Below are 17,468 nucleotides of genomic sequence, written 5' to 3' on the forward strand. Positions count from 1 at the left end.
GGAAGGAGGCGTGAGGAAGTCAGCCAACTGGAGTGAGTTTAGGCAAGAATATGAGGTGAGGAGATGTACTGACAAAGTCTGTCCTTTGACTAGTACTTTCTAAAGACAGTGCACATTTTCATTTGAATTTGCATTACAAATGCTTGAGAGAAAAAAAATCTCAATTATAAGCCTATGTGTTTTGAATTTCAGATGTCGCATCTCTGTAACTACTACATTTAAAAACAAACTGAGGGACAACATACACCTTAAAGTGCATAAAGTGCACTCATCTCAACATGTACGACTTGATGGTTTTTTATGTGCACGCTCGTGTAACCAAATGCTGAGACCAAGTTAAAGAATGTGAAAAGCATCCCCTAAGTTTCCCTTGTGCACCTTTCCAGTCTGCAATCTCCCAGAAGTAAACCAATACTTTGATTTACATAAACATTCATTAGTTTTTTTTTTCTTAAGATTTTATGCATTTATTAGAGAGATAGAGAAAAAGCACAAGTAGGCAGAGCAGCAGGGAGAGGGAGAAGCAGGCTCTCCGCGGTGCAGGGATCCCAGGGCGGGGCTTGATCCCAGAACTCCGAGATCCTGATCTGAGCCAAAGGCAGCCACTTAACCCACTGAGCCACCCAAGCGTCCAACATTCATTAGTTTTACTACAAAAGTTTTCGAAAGAAGCAAATGAAAGCTCTGAAGGGCAGTTAACTGGAAACTGTGTAAACTTACCAATCGGCTTGAGTAAGTATGAATACCAATTATTTGGCGCCAAAATGCTGAAGCAGTTTTGAAGCCAGTCGTCTCCGAAGCCCCTCCCCATTTCCTACGCCACGCCCCCTGCTTGCTCTTCCCCTTCCCAAAAGTACTGGGGCTCATGAGGCGGTGGGAAGAGACCGCTTTTCTGTCATGCGCACTAGGGATAGGCGCGCTTCCCGCTTTTCCACAAACCCAACTCACTAGGACCCGACCTCGTCATGCGCATTGAGAGTTCCCAGGAACGCGCGCGCGCGCGCGCTGACCGCGCGGTCAGGCGCATGAGCAGATAAGCTCGTGAGGGCGGAAGTGAGGAGCGGCTGCGCGGAGGTGGGGGCTGCCGCGCTTGCTGTGGGGTGGGAGAGCTGCAGTATGACGCCCTCCGGGAGTCCCGTGGTTCCCGTGGCAATGATGCTGCTCTTGCTTTGGGGGGCTCCTTGGACCCACGGGCGGCGGAGCGACGTGCGCATCATTACGGACGAGAATTGGAAAGAGTTGCTGCAAGGAGAGTGGATGATAGAATTGTGAGTGTGGGACCGTTGTCTCGGGTCCCTTCGGTGGGCCGGAATGCCCGTGTCCTAGATCCGAGTCTGGACACCCCACTTCACCTGTATTCACCGCCTCCTGCGGGTCCCAGGTTCTCCAGTACTCCGCTCCGAGCCGTGGAGCAGGCGTCCCTGATTCTTCAGATCCTTTAACTCCTCTTCGGATCAGCTTGGTCCCACCCCCTCCTCGTTTCTTACCGGGGAATATGAAGTTTCTTCTAAAATGTGCACCGTAGTTTTGTTTTTAGCGCCTAAAAGACGGCGTTCAACTTGGAATTCACTCAACTGCTCATGAATTTGGGGGTGGAGATGGTTCGTTTGACTAGTTTCTATACAGTTACTTATTTTAGAATGATTCTTCACAATCTAATAGACTTACCTTATATCAAACTTTACAAAACAGGAAATTGAGCTGAACCTCTCTTCTCTTTTTGTTTAATTATCCTTTAAAACTCAATTTAAAGGAATTTGAGACCCCTTTTTTATTTTATAGATTGGGTATATTTTTATTTTAGGTGCTGAGTAAATTCAAGTTGGGTTATTGTTACATTTTCTTTTCTCTTTCTCCGCATCTTAGTTTTCCTTTGGATGTGTGTTTTTGCAAAGTACTGAGTATCCTGGATTGTTACTCTTACCTCCAAGTGATACGGCTTTAAAAAATTAATGTATGAGTGTGATTATAAACTCTTAAGACCACCGGGTCATCACTTACTTTTCAGAAGAAATCATATATTTCTGGGGATTCTGTTATAATGTCTCTTCTGCATAGGTAGAAAATAAACCGCCTGCTTTTGCTATAGTTGCTAAATTGGTGGTGGTGGTATTACTGATACAAACACCGCAACTGAGTGTTAACTGTACTAAACACTGCTAACCACTTTCTGTACATTATCCTATTTAATTCTCTACAAAGTCTGTAAGATGGGTATTATTTTCCTCTTTCTACAAGTGAGAGAAATACCTAGAGGCATCATTAATCTGGCCCAGTATGGCAATACTGGCTTCCTTTCTGTTTTCAAAGCCCAAGAGTAGGTATGCAATAATTGTTAGAACAGCCCCCTTCTTTAACAGAGTTCAGTGAGTGTTTTTCTGTATGCTTGGGTTGCCAGTTAATGGATGGACGTGGATGTTCCTAAAGGAGAGCGCAAAAGGCCAAATCAATAACTCTATCAAGTCATAAAATTGAAAAGGCACAGAACATTTATATGGGGGAAAAGATAGGGAAAAATGTTTATGTAGTGTGCACATAATCTATAACTTAGTGAAATGAATTTTCAGACACCATTGAAGCTACAGGAGAGAGGAAATCTAATCAGAGACAACATTGGGTTTTTGTTGTCATGAATAACTTGTTTTAGCTTGTGTCAATAAAATATTCATAGTTTCATGAATATTAAACAATAGTGATTATGAATTTATATGCAAAATACAGTCAAGTAATACATGAGGTTTTTTTTTTTTTTTAAGATTTTATTTATTTACTTGACAGACAGAGATCACAAGTAGGCAGAGAAGCAGGCAGAGAGAGAGGAGGAAGCAGGATCCCCGCCGAGCAGAGAGCCCGATGCGGGGCTTGATCCCAGGACCCTGGGACCATGACCCAAGCCGAAGGCAGAGGCTTCAACCCACTGAGCCACCCAGGCGCCCCTACATGAGGTTTTTTAAATTTAGCTCATTTAAGTAATACATGAATTTTTTTTTTTAGCTCATTTGATCAAACTATACAGTGGTAAAAAATTTATCTGAATTTAGAACTGCTCTGTGAAATTAGAATATACTGATTCTTTTTTCCTTTAGCTTTCTGAGTTTGAGGTTAAGACTTTAAAATCATCTAAGAACAAAAGGAACCTGAAAACAGAGCCCAGTACTAGTCCTGTTGATAGTCTGCTCTTATTACAAGTTTGTTATTTGCATTACATCCATCCTGATGAGTTTTTTTACAGAGATACTTACAATGAAATATAATCTCTTGTTAAGGATTTGGACTTTTATGTATGGTACTAGTCTTGTTTTATAGCGCCAGTTACTTTTAGGAATTCTTTTTTCATAAAATAAGTTCAAATATAATGAAATCTAGAAACTGTACTCTTGTGTTCAACAAGTACTCACTTTATTCTTCTTGGTTCCATTAAAAAAAAACTGAGGCAAATTAGAAGATGATATACAATAAAGTGAAGAATAAAACCCTAGAGAGAAGTCAGGGCCTTGAAAGATGTGGAATATCAGAGGAGTAATTAAAAAGCTAATAAACTTACCCATAGATTTGTAAACCTGAGGTCTTAGAAACTGGCTGACCACGGGCTGGCCAAAGGAATTTTGTTTGGCTTGCCTAGTGTTTGTGTCTGGGTTAAGTTTTGAGGTAGTATTTTTAAATAAGTTTTTTTTTTTTTTTTTTTTAAGATTTTATTTATTTGACAGACAGAGATCACAAGTAGGCAGAGAGGCAGGCAGAGAGAGAGAGAGAAGAGGAAGCAGGCTCTCCACGGAGCAGACAGCCCGATGCGGGGCTCGATCCCAGGACCCTGGGATCATGACCTGAGCCGAAAGCAGAGGCTTTAACCCACAGAGCCACCCAGGCGCCCCGGTAGCATTTTTACATAAAAATTGAGATTTTCAGCTTCTTTTAAATAAAAGAGAGCTGCTACCTAGCTATAATTCCCTTCCTGATGGTCTTGCTGAGTGATGGTTCCCCTCTTAAGTAGGGCCATGCATTTCCTTGTTCACCTCAGCCCTGGGCACTTCTATTTTTCCTGTGTGTGACTCCTGTAGTGCAAATTGTTAAAACCAGTGAACTCCAAATTTGATTTTGAGGTTTCTGGTGGCCACATACTTAGGGAGAAATTCAAAGTTTTCGTTTTTGTTTTTGTTTTAATTGAGAGAAAGAGCACATGTCTGGGAAGGGGCAGAGCGAGAAGCTGACTCCCCTCTGCTGAGCAGGGAGACTGATTCATGGCTTGATTTTAGGACTTTGGGATTATGACCTGAGCTGAAGGCAGACACTTAACTGTCTCAGTCACTCAGGGACCCTGAGAAATTCGTAAGTTTTTAAAGAGCTGTTTTGCATGTGAATTTAGGAACTAATTTTTGTGGCTTAAGAACTTACTCTCAGAATTACTTTTCTGTGATTAGCGTTATCATTTAATTTTGATTTCCAGAATGTTATACCCATAGTTGAAACTTTTTCATCTTCACAAAATTAGTCACTTTGCTATCTTGTTTTTGTATAAAATATTCTTCATGAACTATACACTTAGAATTTTTATCTCCATATGATCATATTAGAGTGCTTAACTTTTTTTCTGTTCTGTTCCTCAGTTACGCTCCATGGTGTCCTGCTTGTCAGAATCTTCAACCAGAATGGGAAAATTTTGCTGAATGGGGAGAAGATCTTGAGGTCAATGTTGCAAAAGTGGATGTCACAGAGCAGCCAGGTACTGTAGGTCTGTGGTTAGTCTTTGCAGATTGGGTTCATAAGTTCATCCTGTTTGCCACATCACTTGGTCTTAACTACCTTTCATTAGGTTTTGAAAACATAACTGTACTACTTAAGCTGACTCACCCACCTCTCTGAGGAGGGATCCTTGTGCAGTGGCTGTAGAAAGCAGGTCTGTGGTTGTATATGCAGCTCATTCCTTTTATGTGTTGCTCTAAGGGACCTTGGAAACATTACCTTCTCCCCATTCTTGCCCATTTAATTGCCCCTGATCTTTCTTTGCTTTGTATCCCAGGGCCCAGATTAGTGTGTAAGATGCCTTTAAGAAGTCCTAGAATACTTTGGATGCCAAGCCATCATTTGCATCTATACCAAGCCTCAGAATAAGAATCTAGTTGAGGTTCTGTGTAGAGCCAAGATCATGTTCCCTGACGAGTGATCTGAATTTCTGAACTGGGTTTCAAATTTAATACCTGTGATTTGAGGACATGCTTTTAATAAATGGTTGTATATTTTAATCATGGTTGTGGAGTCAGACATACTCCTGAATAAGTGGCAGGCCTGTTCTTAAGGACACTTCTTTCTTAGGCCAGCCTCATCATACTTGTTCTTGGTCACAATAAACCTAGATTGTTGACTCTGTTCCCACCCCAGATGGCAATAATAGCTAAAGTTTATTGAGCACTTACCTAGTACAGATACTGCTCCGAGTGTTTTGCATTTATCCTGTATAATCCCATTCAACCTTGTGGGGTAGGTAATATCCCCATTTTACAGATAAGAAAACTGAGGCATAGATTAATCGTTACTTAAGTTATTGCCTAACACATGGCTAATTTTTTTTTTTGTTACTCATCTTATAAAAGGTTCAAAATATTCTCCATTTTTTTTTTTTTAAAGATTTTATTTATTTATTTGACAGAGATCACAAGTAGGCAGAGAGGCAGGCAGAGAGAGAGGAGGAAGCAGGCTCCCTGCCGAGCAGAGCCCGATGCTGGGCTCGATCCCAGGACCCTGAGATCAAGACCTGAGCTGAAAGCAGAGGCTTTAACCCACTGAGCCACCCAGGCGCCCCAAAATATTCTCCATTTTTAACAAACATTTGACTCTGCCTTTGTTTTTCGAATTTCAAATGCAATTTCATTTTATTCTAGACGTTTCTAAGACTACTGTTAAATTGTGCTTCCCCATTACTTATCGCTAGTAGTCTTATCATACAGTGGTATAAATGACCAAATGTTAATAAATATATATTCAGATCACTTAAGTAGTCAAACTTTTATGTACTTTTAGTTGAGATAATATACAGTAGTGTTCATTTTTTTTTAAAGTTGCTTTCAGTACGTAATTGGGATTTTTTTTCATTGTTACAAAGCTCAGCTGTTTTTAGGGATAATTTCATATGCTTTCCCCGTTAGTATTTAAATAATTCAGAATCAACTTTTTTTTTTTTTAAGATTTTATTTATTTATTTGACAGACAGAGATCACAAGTAGACAGAGAGGCAGGCAGAGAGAGAGGGGAAAGCAGGCTCCCTGCTGAGCAGAGAGCCTGATGTGGGGCTCGATCCCAGGACCCTGGGATCATGACCTGAGCTGAAGGCAGAGGCTTTAACCCACTGAGCCACCCAGGCACACCTAGAATCAACTTTTAAGTAGTGATTGTTGGCTCATATAAAATCTGTTGTGTGTTCTTTCTTGTATTTATTTTTAATCTTTATCATTTTTAGGGCTGAGTGGACGATTTATCATAACTGCTCTTCCTACTATTTATCAGTAAGTATTTGAAGATTCTTCGTTATGGAGAAGGATGCATCATAGTATAATGAGAATAGTAGGCCTCTGGCCTGGATCATGTTTAAAGAGCATCATGTTCAGTAAGGCTCATTTTGCTCTTAGCGCTATCCTAGGTATCTTTAGGTGGATGGATGAGGTATCAAACTGTCCCTGGTCTCAGAACTTTGTAATTATTTTGGAGGGTGTTCACATGAAATGGTGTGATACCATATAGCGTAATAAATGATTATGAGCCCAGAGTTGTGTTAAGTCCTTTAGAAAGCTTGGTGAGGGAAAAAAAAAAATCACTGGGTTTAGGGTGGTTCCTGGAGAAATGGGGATGTAAACACAACCCTGAATTTTCAAAAGAGTACAGAAATAAGTATTCCATCCTTTGAATAATCTCATGAATGGTCATAAATAGGGACATGGTATGTTCAAAAATTGGCTAAGAAAGGGCTGTAGCTCAGTCTTCGGACAGTAGTAGGTGAAATAACAGTGCTAAATTGGAATGAGCAAGATTATGTAGTCTCTAGTATCAGATCTTTTAGTTTGAATTTGTCTAATAAACTGGGGATAGGAAATCTCCATTTGTGCAGGCATACCTCATTTTATTGTGCTTCCCAGATACTGCAGTTTTTACAGATTGAAGATTTGTGGCAGCCTTGTATCAGGCCAGTCTATCCACCATTTTTCCAGCAGCATTTGCTCACTCAGTGTCACATTTTGGTAATTCTTGCAGTATTTCAAACTTTTTCATTACTCTGTTTCTTATGGTGGCCCATGATTACAGCTTGGTGAAAACTCAGATGATGGTTTACATTTTTTAGCAATAAAATATTTTTAAATGAAGGAATATACTTTTTTTTTTAAAGATATAATGCTATTGCATTCTTAATAGACTATAATATAGTAAATATTTACATGTACTCGGCAACCGAAAAGTCTTGTGACTTGCTTTATTGTGATAATTGTTTTACTTGGGTGGGACTGTGATACCACCAAGGTATGCCTATACCTGTCTGATACCTTAAAGTTCATCTAGCTGGTGAGTTGAATGCCAGGAGGTACTTCTTATTTCAAATATGAAAGCAAGCTGGCAATTCTTTGTGTGTTTATAGCTCCTTTTTTTTGGTTATCTTTTTTATTTTCATGTTAATGCCTGTTTCCCTCTACCTTTGTATTCTTCCCTACTCCCTTTGTGTCTATTCATGTCACCATAAGTATTACTGTCCCTTTTCACTCAGTCCTTTTCTCCACATGTCCTGATGTGGAGAAACATCATTAACTGGTGCTGATTATTTTTATCATCTTCCTTCTTAGTTCTTAACAGCCCCTGAACTTACCTGGAATTTCCTGTCCTTTCTTTAGCTTACATTGTTTATCATGCCTGTTCTTTTGCCTGTTGAACTTCTACCTATTTTTCAAAAACAGCTCAAATGCCATTGCCTTTACAAAAAGTTTTTTTGGGGGTGGGGGGCTTTTTTGTGGTCTTTGACTCTGAATGACTGAAGGATCCTCTAACCCTACTATAGGTAGTAGGGAGCTCTTGAAAGTTTTTGCACTTATGTGATAAAGAGAGAAGTATTCTATAGGATTAGACTGGCAGTATTATTGAGGGTAGTTTGGAAATAGTGAAGATGTAAGAGTAGAGAGAGCATTTTTGAACCTATGAGAACTCCATACACAGGGAATGGGAAGGAGGGAGGGGGCTGTCAGGATGAATGCAAAGTAGACTGTAGAGTAGAATGACTGAAATAGGAAGCGAAATACGATCAGATACCTCCAGTAATTTAAAGTAGCATGGTTAAGATGATGTTATTAGGGCTGAAAATACCAGAAAAATGCCTTAAATTTTTTAACCTATATACTTAGAAGTAACTAGTAATTAATAAGTGCAGACACTGTTCTAACAACTTTTCATAGTCATTCCTTTATAAGGGCATCACACATTTATTGAGATATAATTGATTTATTATTTCATTGTTTTATTATTTGGAAAGGTAAGACTAGTCTGAAGGCTTATGATTGTTTATAACCTTGTTTAAATAAATTTGGAGCTAAGATGTTATGAGTGCAATTAGTTTAATTTGTTACTTGTGCATTATTAATGATTTTGAATATAAGGATTGATTGTAAAATGAGGTTAAAAATAGCAAAATAAATACAAAGTTTATTTATTTGGTTCTGTTTAATACGTGATTCTGGTCCTCTTTAGTTGTAAAGATGGTGAATTTAGGCGCTATCAGGGCCCAAGAACTAAGAAGGACTTCATAAACTTTATCAGCGAGAAAGAGTGGAAGAGTATTGAACCTGTTTCATCATGGTTTGGTCCAGGTTCTGTTCTGTAAGTATGAGGATTTTTCTTTTATTTATTTCAGAATTAACTGGACCAGTTACATTTTGTAGAAATAAAGCATTTATAGTGGGTTTTAATTCTTGGACCCTTAAGGTACATTCATATTTGCTGTGATATTTTTAGTTTTTTTCTCTTCTGAGACAAAAATACTTTGATCCTTGTTAAGCTAAAAGGAGGAATTCACTAGAATTGAAAGGCTTTTCAGGAATATTTTAGCTCTGTGGATTATGGTCATTTTTTTTTTTAATTTTTTATTTTTTATAAACATATAATATATTTTTATCCCCAGGGGTACAAGTCTGTGAATCGCCAGGTTTACACACTTCACAGCAATCACCAAAGCACATACCCTCCCCAATGTCCATCACCCCACCTCCCTTCTCCCAACCGCCCCCCCCGCCCCCAACAACCCACAAACCATAAGTGACTCTTAATCTCACAAAACAAACTGAGCATTATGGTCATTTCTATCATCAAAAACTAATCAATCGTCCTGAGCAGTATGATGGGTAAAGTTATCATTTGAGCTTAATACTGAAATAAGAAGTTTTAAACATATACCTCCTCTTGCTACCTTTAGATTTCAGTTCTTTTTTTTTTTTTTTTTTTTTTTTAATTTTATTTGTTTGACAGACAGATTACAAGTAGGCACAGAGGCAGGCAGAGAGAAAGAGGAGGAAGCAGGCTCCCTGCTGAGCTGGGAGCCCAATGCGGGGCTCGATCCCAGGACCGTGGGACCATGACCTGAGCTGAAGTTAGAGGCTTTAACCCACTGAGCCACCCAGGTGCCCCTAGATTTCAGTTCTTAATGTGATTGAATTATTCTACCCATCTGATAATTTTTTATTGAATGAATGTATGGATGAACAGTGATCCTAATGGCCTGAGTAACCACTGGGCTTAATATATATAGCTAGATATATGGAGTAGTAAGAATTGGAGACGGCTAGCATATTTCCTGTTACCTGTTGGGGTGTAAGGCCTCACAGGTTTTTGAGAGACATCTAGAAATAACTGAGTTTTGCTGAGGTCCTCATGGACTCATGCTGATGTGATTAAGCTATCTCTTCCTATCTTCTTACCACACTTGCTCTTGGAGGATTGGGGGGGGGGGGTTGTTACATAATGGTCTAAGAGAGAAAAATGCTGTGGATTCTGGGAGTGGAGGAAAGATGATCTATAAACAGTATATTGAAATAGAATTTTGTCTTTAGCACCTTTCCCTTACATCTTTCTTCCTGTGAGAATCTGAATTGAATTGTCCTGTATTTGTCTGAATTCCGCCTACTGAACCACCATGCCAACCCAGTTAAGGCACCTAATATTCCTGATAGAGCCTAATTAGTGCTGACTGTAGTGAGGCTACGTAGTGCTTTGTTTCAGTTCCTTGTTCCTCTTCCCATTTTGCAATTTAAACAACAGAAGGAATATGATTGAATCACCTTTTTATGTTGAACGAAATGCAACTGACTTTGTTAATTTGAAATCTCATAAATGATTCCTCCCTTCTCCAGTAGAAGAAGGGGTTGCTTGTAAGTCTTTGTTGAATCCTCAGGGATTCAGCAGTCCATGTCTTTTGTCTTGGTGGACCAAATAAAAGGTATTTTCAAGTGTTACTATGGTCACCCCCCCCCCCCCCAATGATGGGCAATGGGTTAGGTGATCCTGCGTACAGGAACTTTCGCTTAGGTGTGAATTAGTTTATGTGTTGGTAGCAACACCTGCACCAGAGGGGAAACAGTTGGGACCCCACAAACCCTTTTAGTTCTCGAGCATACGTTTCTAACTGCCCATCTAAACTACTTGGGTTTATGTGAAAATAATAATTATTTTTATTTATATTATTAGTATTTATTTCCTGTGTAATTTCTTTGTATATCATTAAGCTATATCAAACTAATGTATTATAAGTTTTATTTAATTGTAATACAAAAGGGGGTTAATTCAAGGATCAGTTCCGCAAGTGCTCCCAGTTCTTCCTTCAGAATCCCTCTTCTGGTCATTTTTTGAAGAATTTTAAGGATCAATAAGAGTTGCCATTGGCTTACAGTACACTTGACTCTAACTGGCTCCATAGAGCTTGTAAGCTGTTATTCAGAGTATATTGGAGAAATCATCAGGTGAAAGTCTAACGGCAAAGCAATAGGGAAAAGCAAAAAAGTTACCAAGTGTTTTATTTATGAGGACATCACATAGTGACAACAATTCAAGAACTGTTAATTTTCATTAATGAGACTTTTTAATACAGTCTTGAAATCAGTGATGTATCATTAATCTTGATTAACACTAGCAATAAAATCTATCGTGTCAGAGAAATTATAGAAATTTACCCAGAAGGGAAGGTATAGATACACACACGTTCTGCTTCAAAGCTGTGCGATTTACTCGGTTTCTCAGGGCTCTCTTCTTTCTTTCAGGATGAGCAGTATGTCTGCACTCTTTCAGCTCTCTATGTGGATCCGGGTATGGGCTAAAGTTTTATTTCTATTCTTAACATTTTTGACACCACCCCTTTATTTTAAACAACCAGGTTTTTAGTTTATTTTTTAATTTTCATTTTAGACTTGCCATAACTATTTTATTGAAGACCTTGGATTACCAGTTTGGGGATCATATGCAGTTTTTGCTTTAGCAACTCTGCTTTCAGGACTGCTACTAGGACTTGTAAGTATTTAGTTTTTCAGAGTACTAGGAAAAAATCCTTTACATCTGATAATTTAATATAGTTACACTAGCTCTGTCACATACATTGAGATGTCTTCTGTTTGTTTTTTTAGTGTATGATATTTGTGGCAGATTGCCTTTTTCCTTCAAAAAGGCGCAGACCACAGCCATACCCTTCCAGTAAGTATGTTTTTTAGTGTTTATTTTTTATTCACTGTAATCCTGTTCATTTCTGTGAATACAATCACAGCTCTAACCGGTTGCCCTTCTAGCTTAGTGTTCTAAATGTGGAATGATAGGTTATATTGGAAGGGGCAGGGAAATATTTATTTCATGTAAGAATGACAGCCTGGTGGATTTTGAAACAGTTATTTTCTTGGCTTTTATGATGTAGAAAATTTTAACATTGCATATAACTTGTAGATATTTAATGACATTGATCTGATGTCATTTTATTTGAGCCATCATATTCCTGGATCCATTTGAGTATACTTGAATCAGAAGAAGTTGAATATATTCTGCTCTTGAAGTCATTCATTATTATAATGACCACATTTGAAGATTTTTCTTTGTATGTTAGCCAAGTCTGTTTTTACGGTAGGATATTGGGAAAAGTAATTCCCGTAGCTGATTTAGGAGTGGCATTGACACGGTACTACAAGATGAGTTTATATAATTAGAAGTATTCACTGATGTCTGTCTTAGTATAATAGCCTCTCAAACCTGCATTTAATCTTGAAAATTACAGTGTTATAGAAGCCCCCCTCTTTGCTGTTTATAAAGAACTTTCACATTGCGCAATCCCTTTCACTTTCCTGTAACTCTGGATTTCATAAATGATGCTCTTTCCTTTTTGTGGTTGAGGAAAGTAAGGCTCAGAGAGATGAAATATTTTTCCAGGGTCACACAGAAGTGACAGAGTGGAGATTAGGGCCTAAATTAGACTGTTGGCATGATATTTTCATTGTGCTGCCTTTCATGATTTAGGATTTATTGAGGTCAGGACTCGTGAAATGAAGTCAGTGGAGATTGCTGATAACTTACAGATTATCTTTTCATTTCTTCGATCATTACGTCAATACCGAAAAGGACATATACAGGGGAAGGAATCATTTTATCCAGCAAGAGCCAGTGACCTCTAGGGAAAGAAATGCAAGCACAGATTACTTTGTAAAAGACAATTTAAAAGTTGGTGAATGTACATTTAATATTTATATCACTTGAAAAACCTTAACAAATTTGTCTCTTAAGTTATCTGTGGCACGACTGATAGATACCACAGTTCAGTGTGATACCGCCCCTTCTATAGCAGGCCACATGATTTAAGTTGTTTTCTAGGATGTATTTAGCTTAGATTTTGAGTTGCTAGGGAAAGACCCAACCCAGTCCAGCTTTAAGCAAAATAGAACTTTATTGCCTCAGGGAGCAAGGAAGTCTGAGGGCAGAGATGGCTGGATCCTAGGGCTTAAATGTTAAGATGTTGTGTTTCTGAATTGCTTTGTTTTCTATGCCTTAGCTTGTTCCATTTTTGGCTCTTTTTAGTCCTTCGTGTAAAATGATTAAGCTCACAATCCAGAGTAAGGAGGAGATACACTTTTCCACTATACCCGCCTATCTTTAAAAAATTGTGGTGTACTCCACTAGTGTAAAGAGCTCACTTGTTTGGAACAATCACTGTAAATCAGGGTTTCTCAACCTGGACACGTCTCACATTTGGGCTGGTTAATTCTTGTGACAGACCGTCTTTTGTACATTGTTGGATGTTCGGCAGCATCCCGCTGGTTGGAAATAGCACCACTCCTCTTAGTTGCGACAACCAAAAATATCTCCATACATTGCTAAATGTTCTTTTGGCCAGGGGTGTAGGGTGGGGGCGGGAGTGGGGCAAAATCATCCCTGGTGGAGAACCACTACTGTGAACTGTAACAGGTGCTTACCACAACTACATGCTCTGTGGTACAGGGAAGGGGCTCTTAACCCAACAGAAAGAGGGGTGCCAGCCCAAACAACAGATTGTTCACCATGTGGTAATCACTTTGGTGTTTTCTTCTGCCTTGCACCCTCGCGTCTCCCTACTCTCTTCTAGATTGCCTAAGATTAGGGGCAGTCTAGGATCATTGAACAGGCTGAAGCTCCTTGGCCCAGTTCTGTATCTCTTAGTAACCTGGTATGTTCTAAGTTTAAGCTAACTATCAATAGGCCTGTTAAAAAAATGGAAAGGGTATGTGTGTGTGGACAGAGTTAAAAATTCATTGTGCTGTACTCTTAAGATTTGTACATTTTATTTGTAATTATATTTTAATGAAATTATGTATGTAAGGAAGAATATTTCTGAAACTCCCTGGAAAAAACCTGGATGGGAATATAACCTTCAATTGTAAATGTCTCATTCTTGTTCGCCTGGGAACTGAAACAAGGATAGTGTTGGAGTTTGTTTCAGTGTACTTGTTCACTGGAAGATTTAATAGCAAATTAAGTTGGTTCTAGTGGATGCAGTGCATGTTCTTACAGCATCCACATTCATAGCATTAATTTTGATTTATTAATTTCAGTTTGGTTCATAAACAGGCAGGTAATTGTAATGCATTTGGTAAGTAAAATGGATCTTCCTAACCACTTTTTGTTTTTATGGTGTCACTCTTAAAGATGACTTTTCCTTTTGGAAATCTAAACTTATGGTTGATAAATAAGTGGCAAAGCAGTTTGTGGGCATATGAATTGTGTCTTCATTTTACTCTAATGCAAATCTGTTACAGCAACAACAACAACAAAAAACATTTCTGGTCTTGATCTTTTTTTTTTTAAATGCTCACCGTGAATGTTGTTACGTTATTACTGACTGTATTCCTTATGTTGTACTTTTCATCTCAGTAACTTACTTATTTTATAACTGGAAGTTTGTACCTCTTAATTCCCTCTGGTCTTTATTTTTAAGAAAAATTATTACCAGAATCTCAACCTTTGCAAAAAGTGGAGGAGGAACAAGAGGATGATGAAGATGATGTTTCAGAAGAGGAAGCAGGAAGTAAAGAAGGAACAAACAAAGACTTTGCACAGAATGCCATAAGACAACGCTCTTTGGGTCCTTCATTGGCCACAGATAAATCCTAGTTGGTTTTTATTAATACCATAATATTATTTTGGCAAAAAGAGAAGATTGAACATTTCTTTTGGTTTGAAGTAAACTGTGACATGCTTGTACATTGCAGGGTTCAGTCTAGATTGTCATTAGATTGAACAGACTACCTTCAGAAAATAAAAGTAGCACTATGTAAAAATGCATAAAAATGTTTGAAATAGGATTTAAGAATGGCAGTGATGGTTTAAACAATTCTTTAATTTTTTGAAAAACGTGGTGCCAAGCAATAAGATTTCAGTATGTTTGTTTAATAATCTGTTTCAAGTTTTCTGAGTTGAAAAATTACATTTCCCGAACACTGCATTATTGAGGTAGTTAAGGAGATTACTTTGGAGAAAAAGATTTCTCATTTGGTATAATTTTTCTCAGTTTCACTGTGTGAAAAAAAGAACATATTTCCCATAAATGGGAACTTTGCCCATTGTCTCAAGAAATGTGTATTTCAGTGACAACTCTGGTGGTTTTAGAGATAGAGCCCAAAATTTCATCATATTTTTAGATTATGCAACTAATAAAAACTACCTTGCTTAATTACAGTTTTTTACATGTGATAATACAGGATATGCTACTGATTTAGGAAGTTTTTATATAAGTCGATGGTGTTGTCTTGATTCCTGTAAAGATTGGTTATCGTTTTTGTTCCCCCCCTGTTCAGTGTACAATTTGTATTTTTCTTAACCATGGATTACATTTTTCATTTTCCAAATTGGATAATTTTCTGGAAATATTTTTCATTCTTAATAAATAACCCTTTTTTGTTGTTTTAACCCGAAGTGGGCTGAGGGATCCTTAAAATTGAAGAGCTGTCTACCGATCATTTAAAATTTTGGCCATTCATTTCAGATTTTATATCATTCTGTTGAACTTCTACTTGAACTTTTTTTTTTTTTTTTGGATATGAAGGTGAACATTCCTGATTTTTATCTGATGTTGTGGAAAAGCCTTGATATTTTACATTTTGAAAATTCATAGAAAATTAGTTTGATATAAAGTTAGCATTCTACTCAGGAAAAAGTATTGTTTAGTGTATGTTTTCAATGTATAGTCATCCTCACAAAGTTCTTAATTTTACAAAGTCTGTATATTCTTGCTGTTTAAAAAATCATAGCATTCTTACATTTTGGACACACAGAATCTGTGTTCTGCTGTACTTTTTATTGTGTTGTATTTCACAATTGGGCATCAGCAGTATGGGACATTTAGTATGGTTTTACTCCATAGAGAGTTAGAACACAGAATTTTTACCTTAAAGCAAAATTGGGGAGGGGTGCTGGGTGGCAGTAAGAACTGTATTATTTACAAGAAGGGAGAAAACCATAACTCAGAGTGAATCACTTGTCCATTATGTAATAGTTTCTGTAATGTCCTCTTTTGTCTAGATTCTGCTTCTGTGTGAATTCATTAGACTTACACAGTATCATAATGTACAGCAGTTTTCTTGAAAGGCCTTGCCTTTAGAATATTAAATATTCTACCATTGCAGAGTTTGGATGTATAATAATTTTGTGTTGCTTTAGAAAAATAGTCTAAGCACAAAATAAACTTTTCTAAGCACTTCATTAAAGCTGGAGATAAGTGTGATTTCTGGATAGAAAATTTTAATTACTTTGTGTTTATTGATGTTCCAATGAATAGTTGTGTCACTGTATGTGTTCTTGATCTGTACAGTCAAAAGGCTAGAGTCTTACACATCTTTTTCTTTTTCTTGAGATGACAGAGAAAAACAGTACTCTTTAATCAGGCATGTTGTTTTCTAGTGTTCTAGTACACGCGGCATAGATTTTAAGTTTCTAAGTGGTTAGAAAATACGATATATGTAGAAAATTAAAAGCAGCCTAAATAGGCAGAGACATGATATTTCAGAAAACATAATCTTGCATTCCATCAGGACTCTGGCATCTCTCCAGTGACTCTTGAGTCACTTTAGACATCTGAATAATCAATTTTCGGTCACACCAGCAACACGCAGAAACTATACGGGATCATTTTACCTTTACCAGATCCCTTTTGTTTCCATTACTGGGTTAACGGTGCTCTATATGGCAGCTTAGGAGAGATTAAGATGCAGTATGAGCATTCTGGAGAACTCTGCTCCCCACTCCCAGTAATTATTCAGTGCTACCACGGAAGTGGAAAATCTGATCACTCCGATGGAGAATTCAGTTCTAGCACATACTGCCTAGATACTTAATGAGCAGGAATGAGAAGAGTTGTAATGAAGAGTCCTGTGTATCTCATAGTAGCTTCCATTCACCAGGGTTTTTTTTTTTTTTTTTTAAGATTTTATTTATTTATTTAACAGACAGAGATCACAAGTAGGCAGAGAAGCAGGCAGAGAGAGAGGAGGAAGCAGGCTCCCTGCTGAGCAGAGAGCCCAATACGGGACTCGATCCCAGGACCCTGGGATCATGACCTGAGCCAAAGGCAGAGGCTTTAACCCACTGAGCCACCCAAGGACCCCTAGGATTCTTTTTCCTTCACATTCTTGCCAACATTTGCTGTCCCTTCTCTCTTTGAATCTAGCCATCCTGACAGGTGGAAGGTGATACCTCATTGTGGTTTTGATTTGCATTTCCCTGAGGGTGAGTGATGTTGACCATCTTTTCATGTGTCTTTTGGCCATCTGGATGTTGTCTTTGGAAAATTGTCTAGTCGGGTCCTCTGCCCATTTTAATCCAATCATTTTGGTGTTTTTGGTGTCAGGTTGTATAAATTCTTTATATATTTTGGATATTAACCCATGACTGGATAGATCATTTGCAGATAACCTTTTCAGATAATCTTTTCAGTTATTCAGTAGGTTGCCTTT

At 38.0% G+C, this 17,468-nt stretch overlaps 1 protein-coding gene and 1 non-coding gene across 2 annotated transcripts; both read left to right on the forward strand.

Moving 5' to 3' along the window:
• Window positions 1-1,025: 1,025 nt before the first annotated feature.
• On the forward strand, window positions 1,026-16,223 carry TMX1 (thioredoxin related transmembrane protein 1). Its single transcript, XM_032344212.1, has 8 exons — window positions 1,026-1,268; window positions 4,605-4,720; window positions 6,452-6,497; window positions 8,716-8,844; window positions 11,274-11,319; window positions 11,419-11,520; window positions 11,634-11,700; window positions 14,456-16,223. The coding sequence occupies exons 1-8, from the start codon at window positions 1,117-1,119 to the stop codon at window positions 14,629-14,631; spliced, it is 834 nt and encodes a 277-aa protein (XP_032200103.1). The 5' UTR covers window positions 1,026-1,116; the 3' UTR covers window positions 14,632-16,223.
• LOC116592197 lies at window positions 4,826-4,958 on the forward strand. The gene has a single exon (XR_004286369.1). It is a non-coding gene; the product is annotated as a small nucleolar RNA SNORA70 (small nucleolar RNA).
• Window positions 16,224-17,468: the final 1,245 nt, after the last annotated feature.

The sequence above is a fragment of the Mustela erminea genome, chromosome 5 (assembly GCF_009829155.1).
Source record: "Mustela erminea isolate mMusErm1 chromosome 5, mMusErm1.Pri, whole genome shotgun sequence".
In the NCBI taxonomy this organism is placed as follows: domain Eukaryota; kingdom Metazoa; phylum Chordata; class Mammalia; order Carnivora; family Mustelidae; genus Mustela; species Mustela erminea.

Coding starts and splice junctions, on each gene's coding strand:
- TMX1 (XM_032344212.1), top strand. CDS start 1,117: ATGACGCCCTCCGGGAGTCCCGTGGTTCCCGTGGCAATGATGCTGCTC. Junction 1,269..4,604: donor GGAGAGTGGATGATAGAATT/GTGAGTGTGGGA, acceptor TCTGTTCCTCAG/TTACGCTCCATGGTGTCCTG. Junction 4,721..6,451: donor GGATGTCACAGAGCAGCCAG/GTACTGTAGGTC, acceptor TATCATTTTTAG/GGCTGAGTGGACGATTTATC.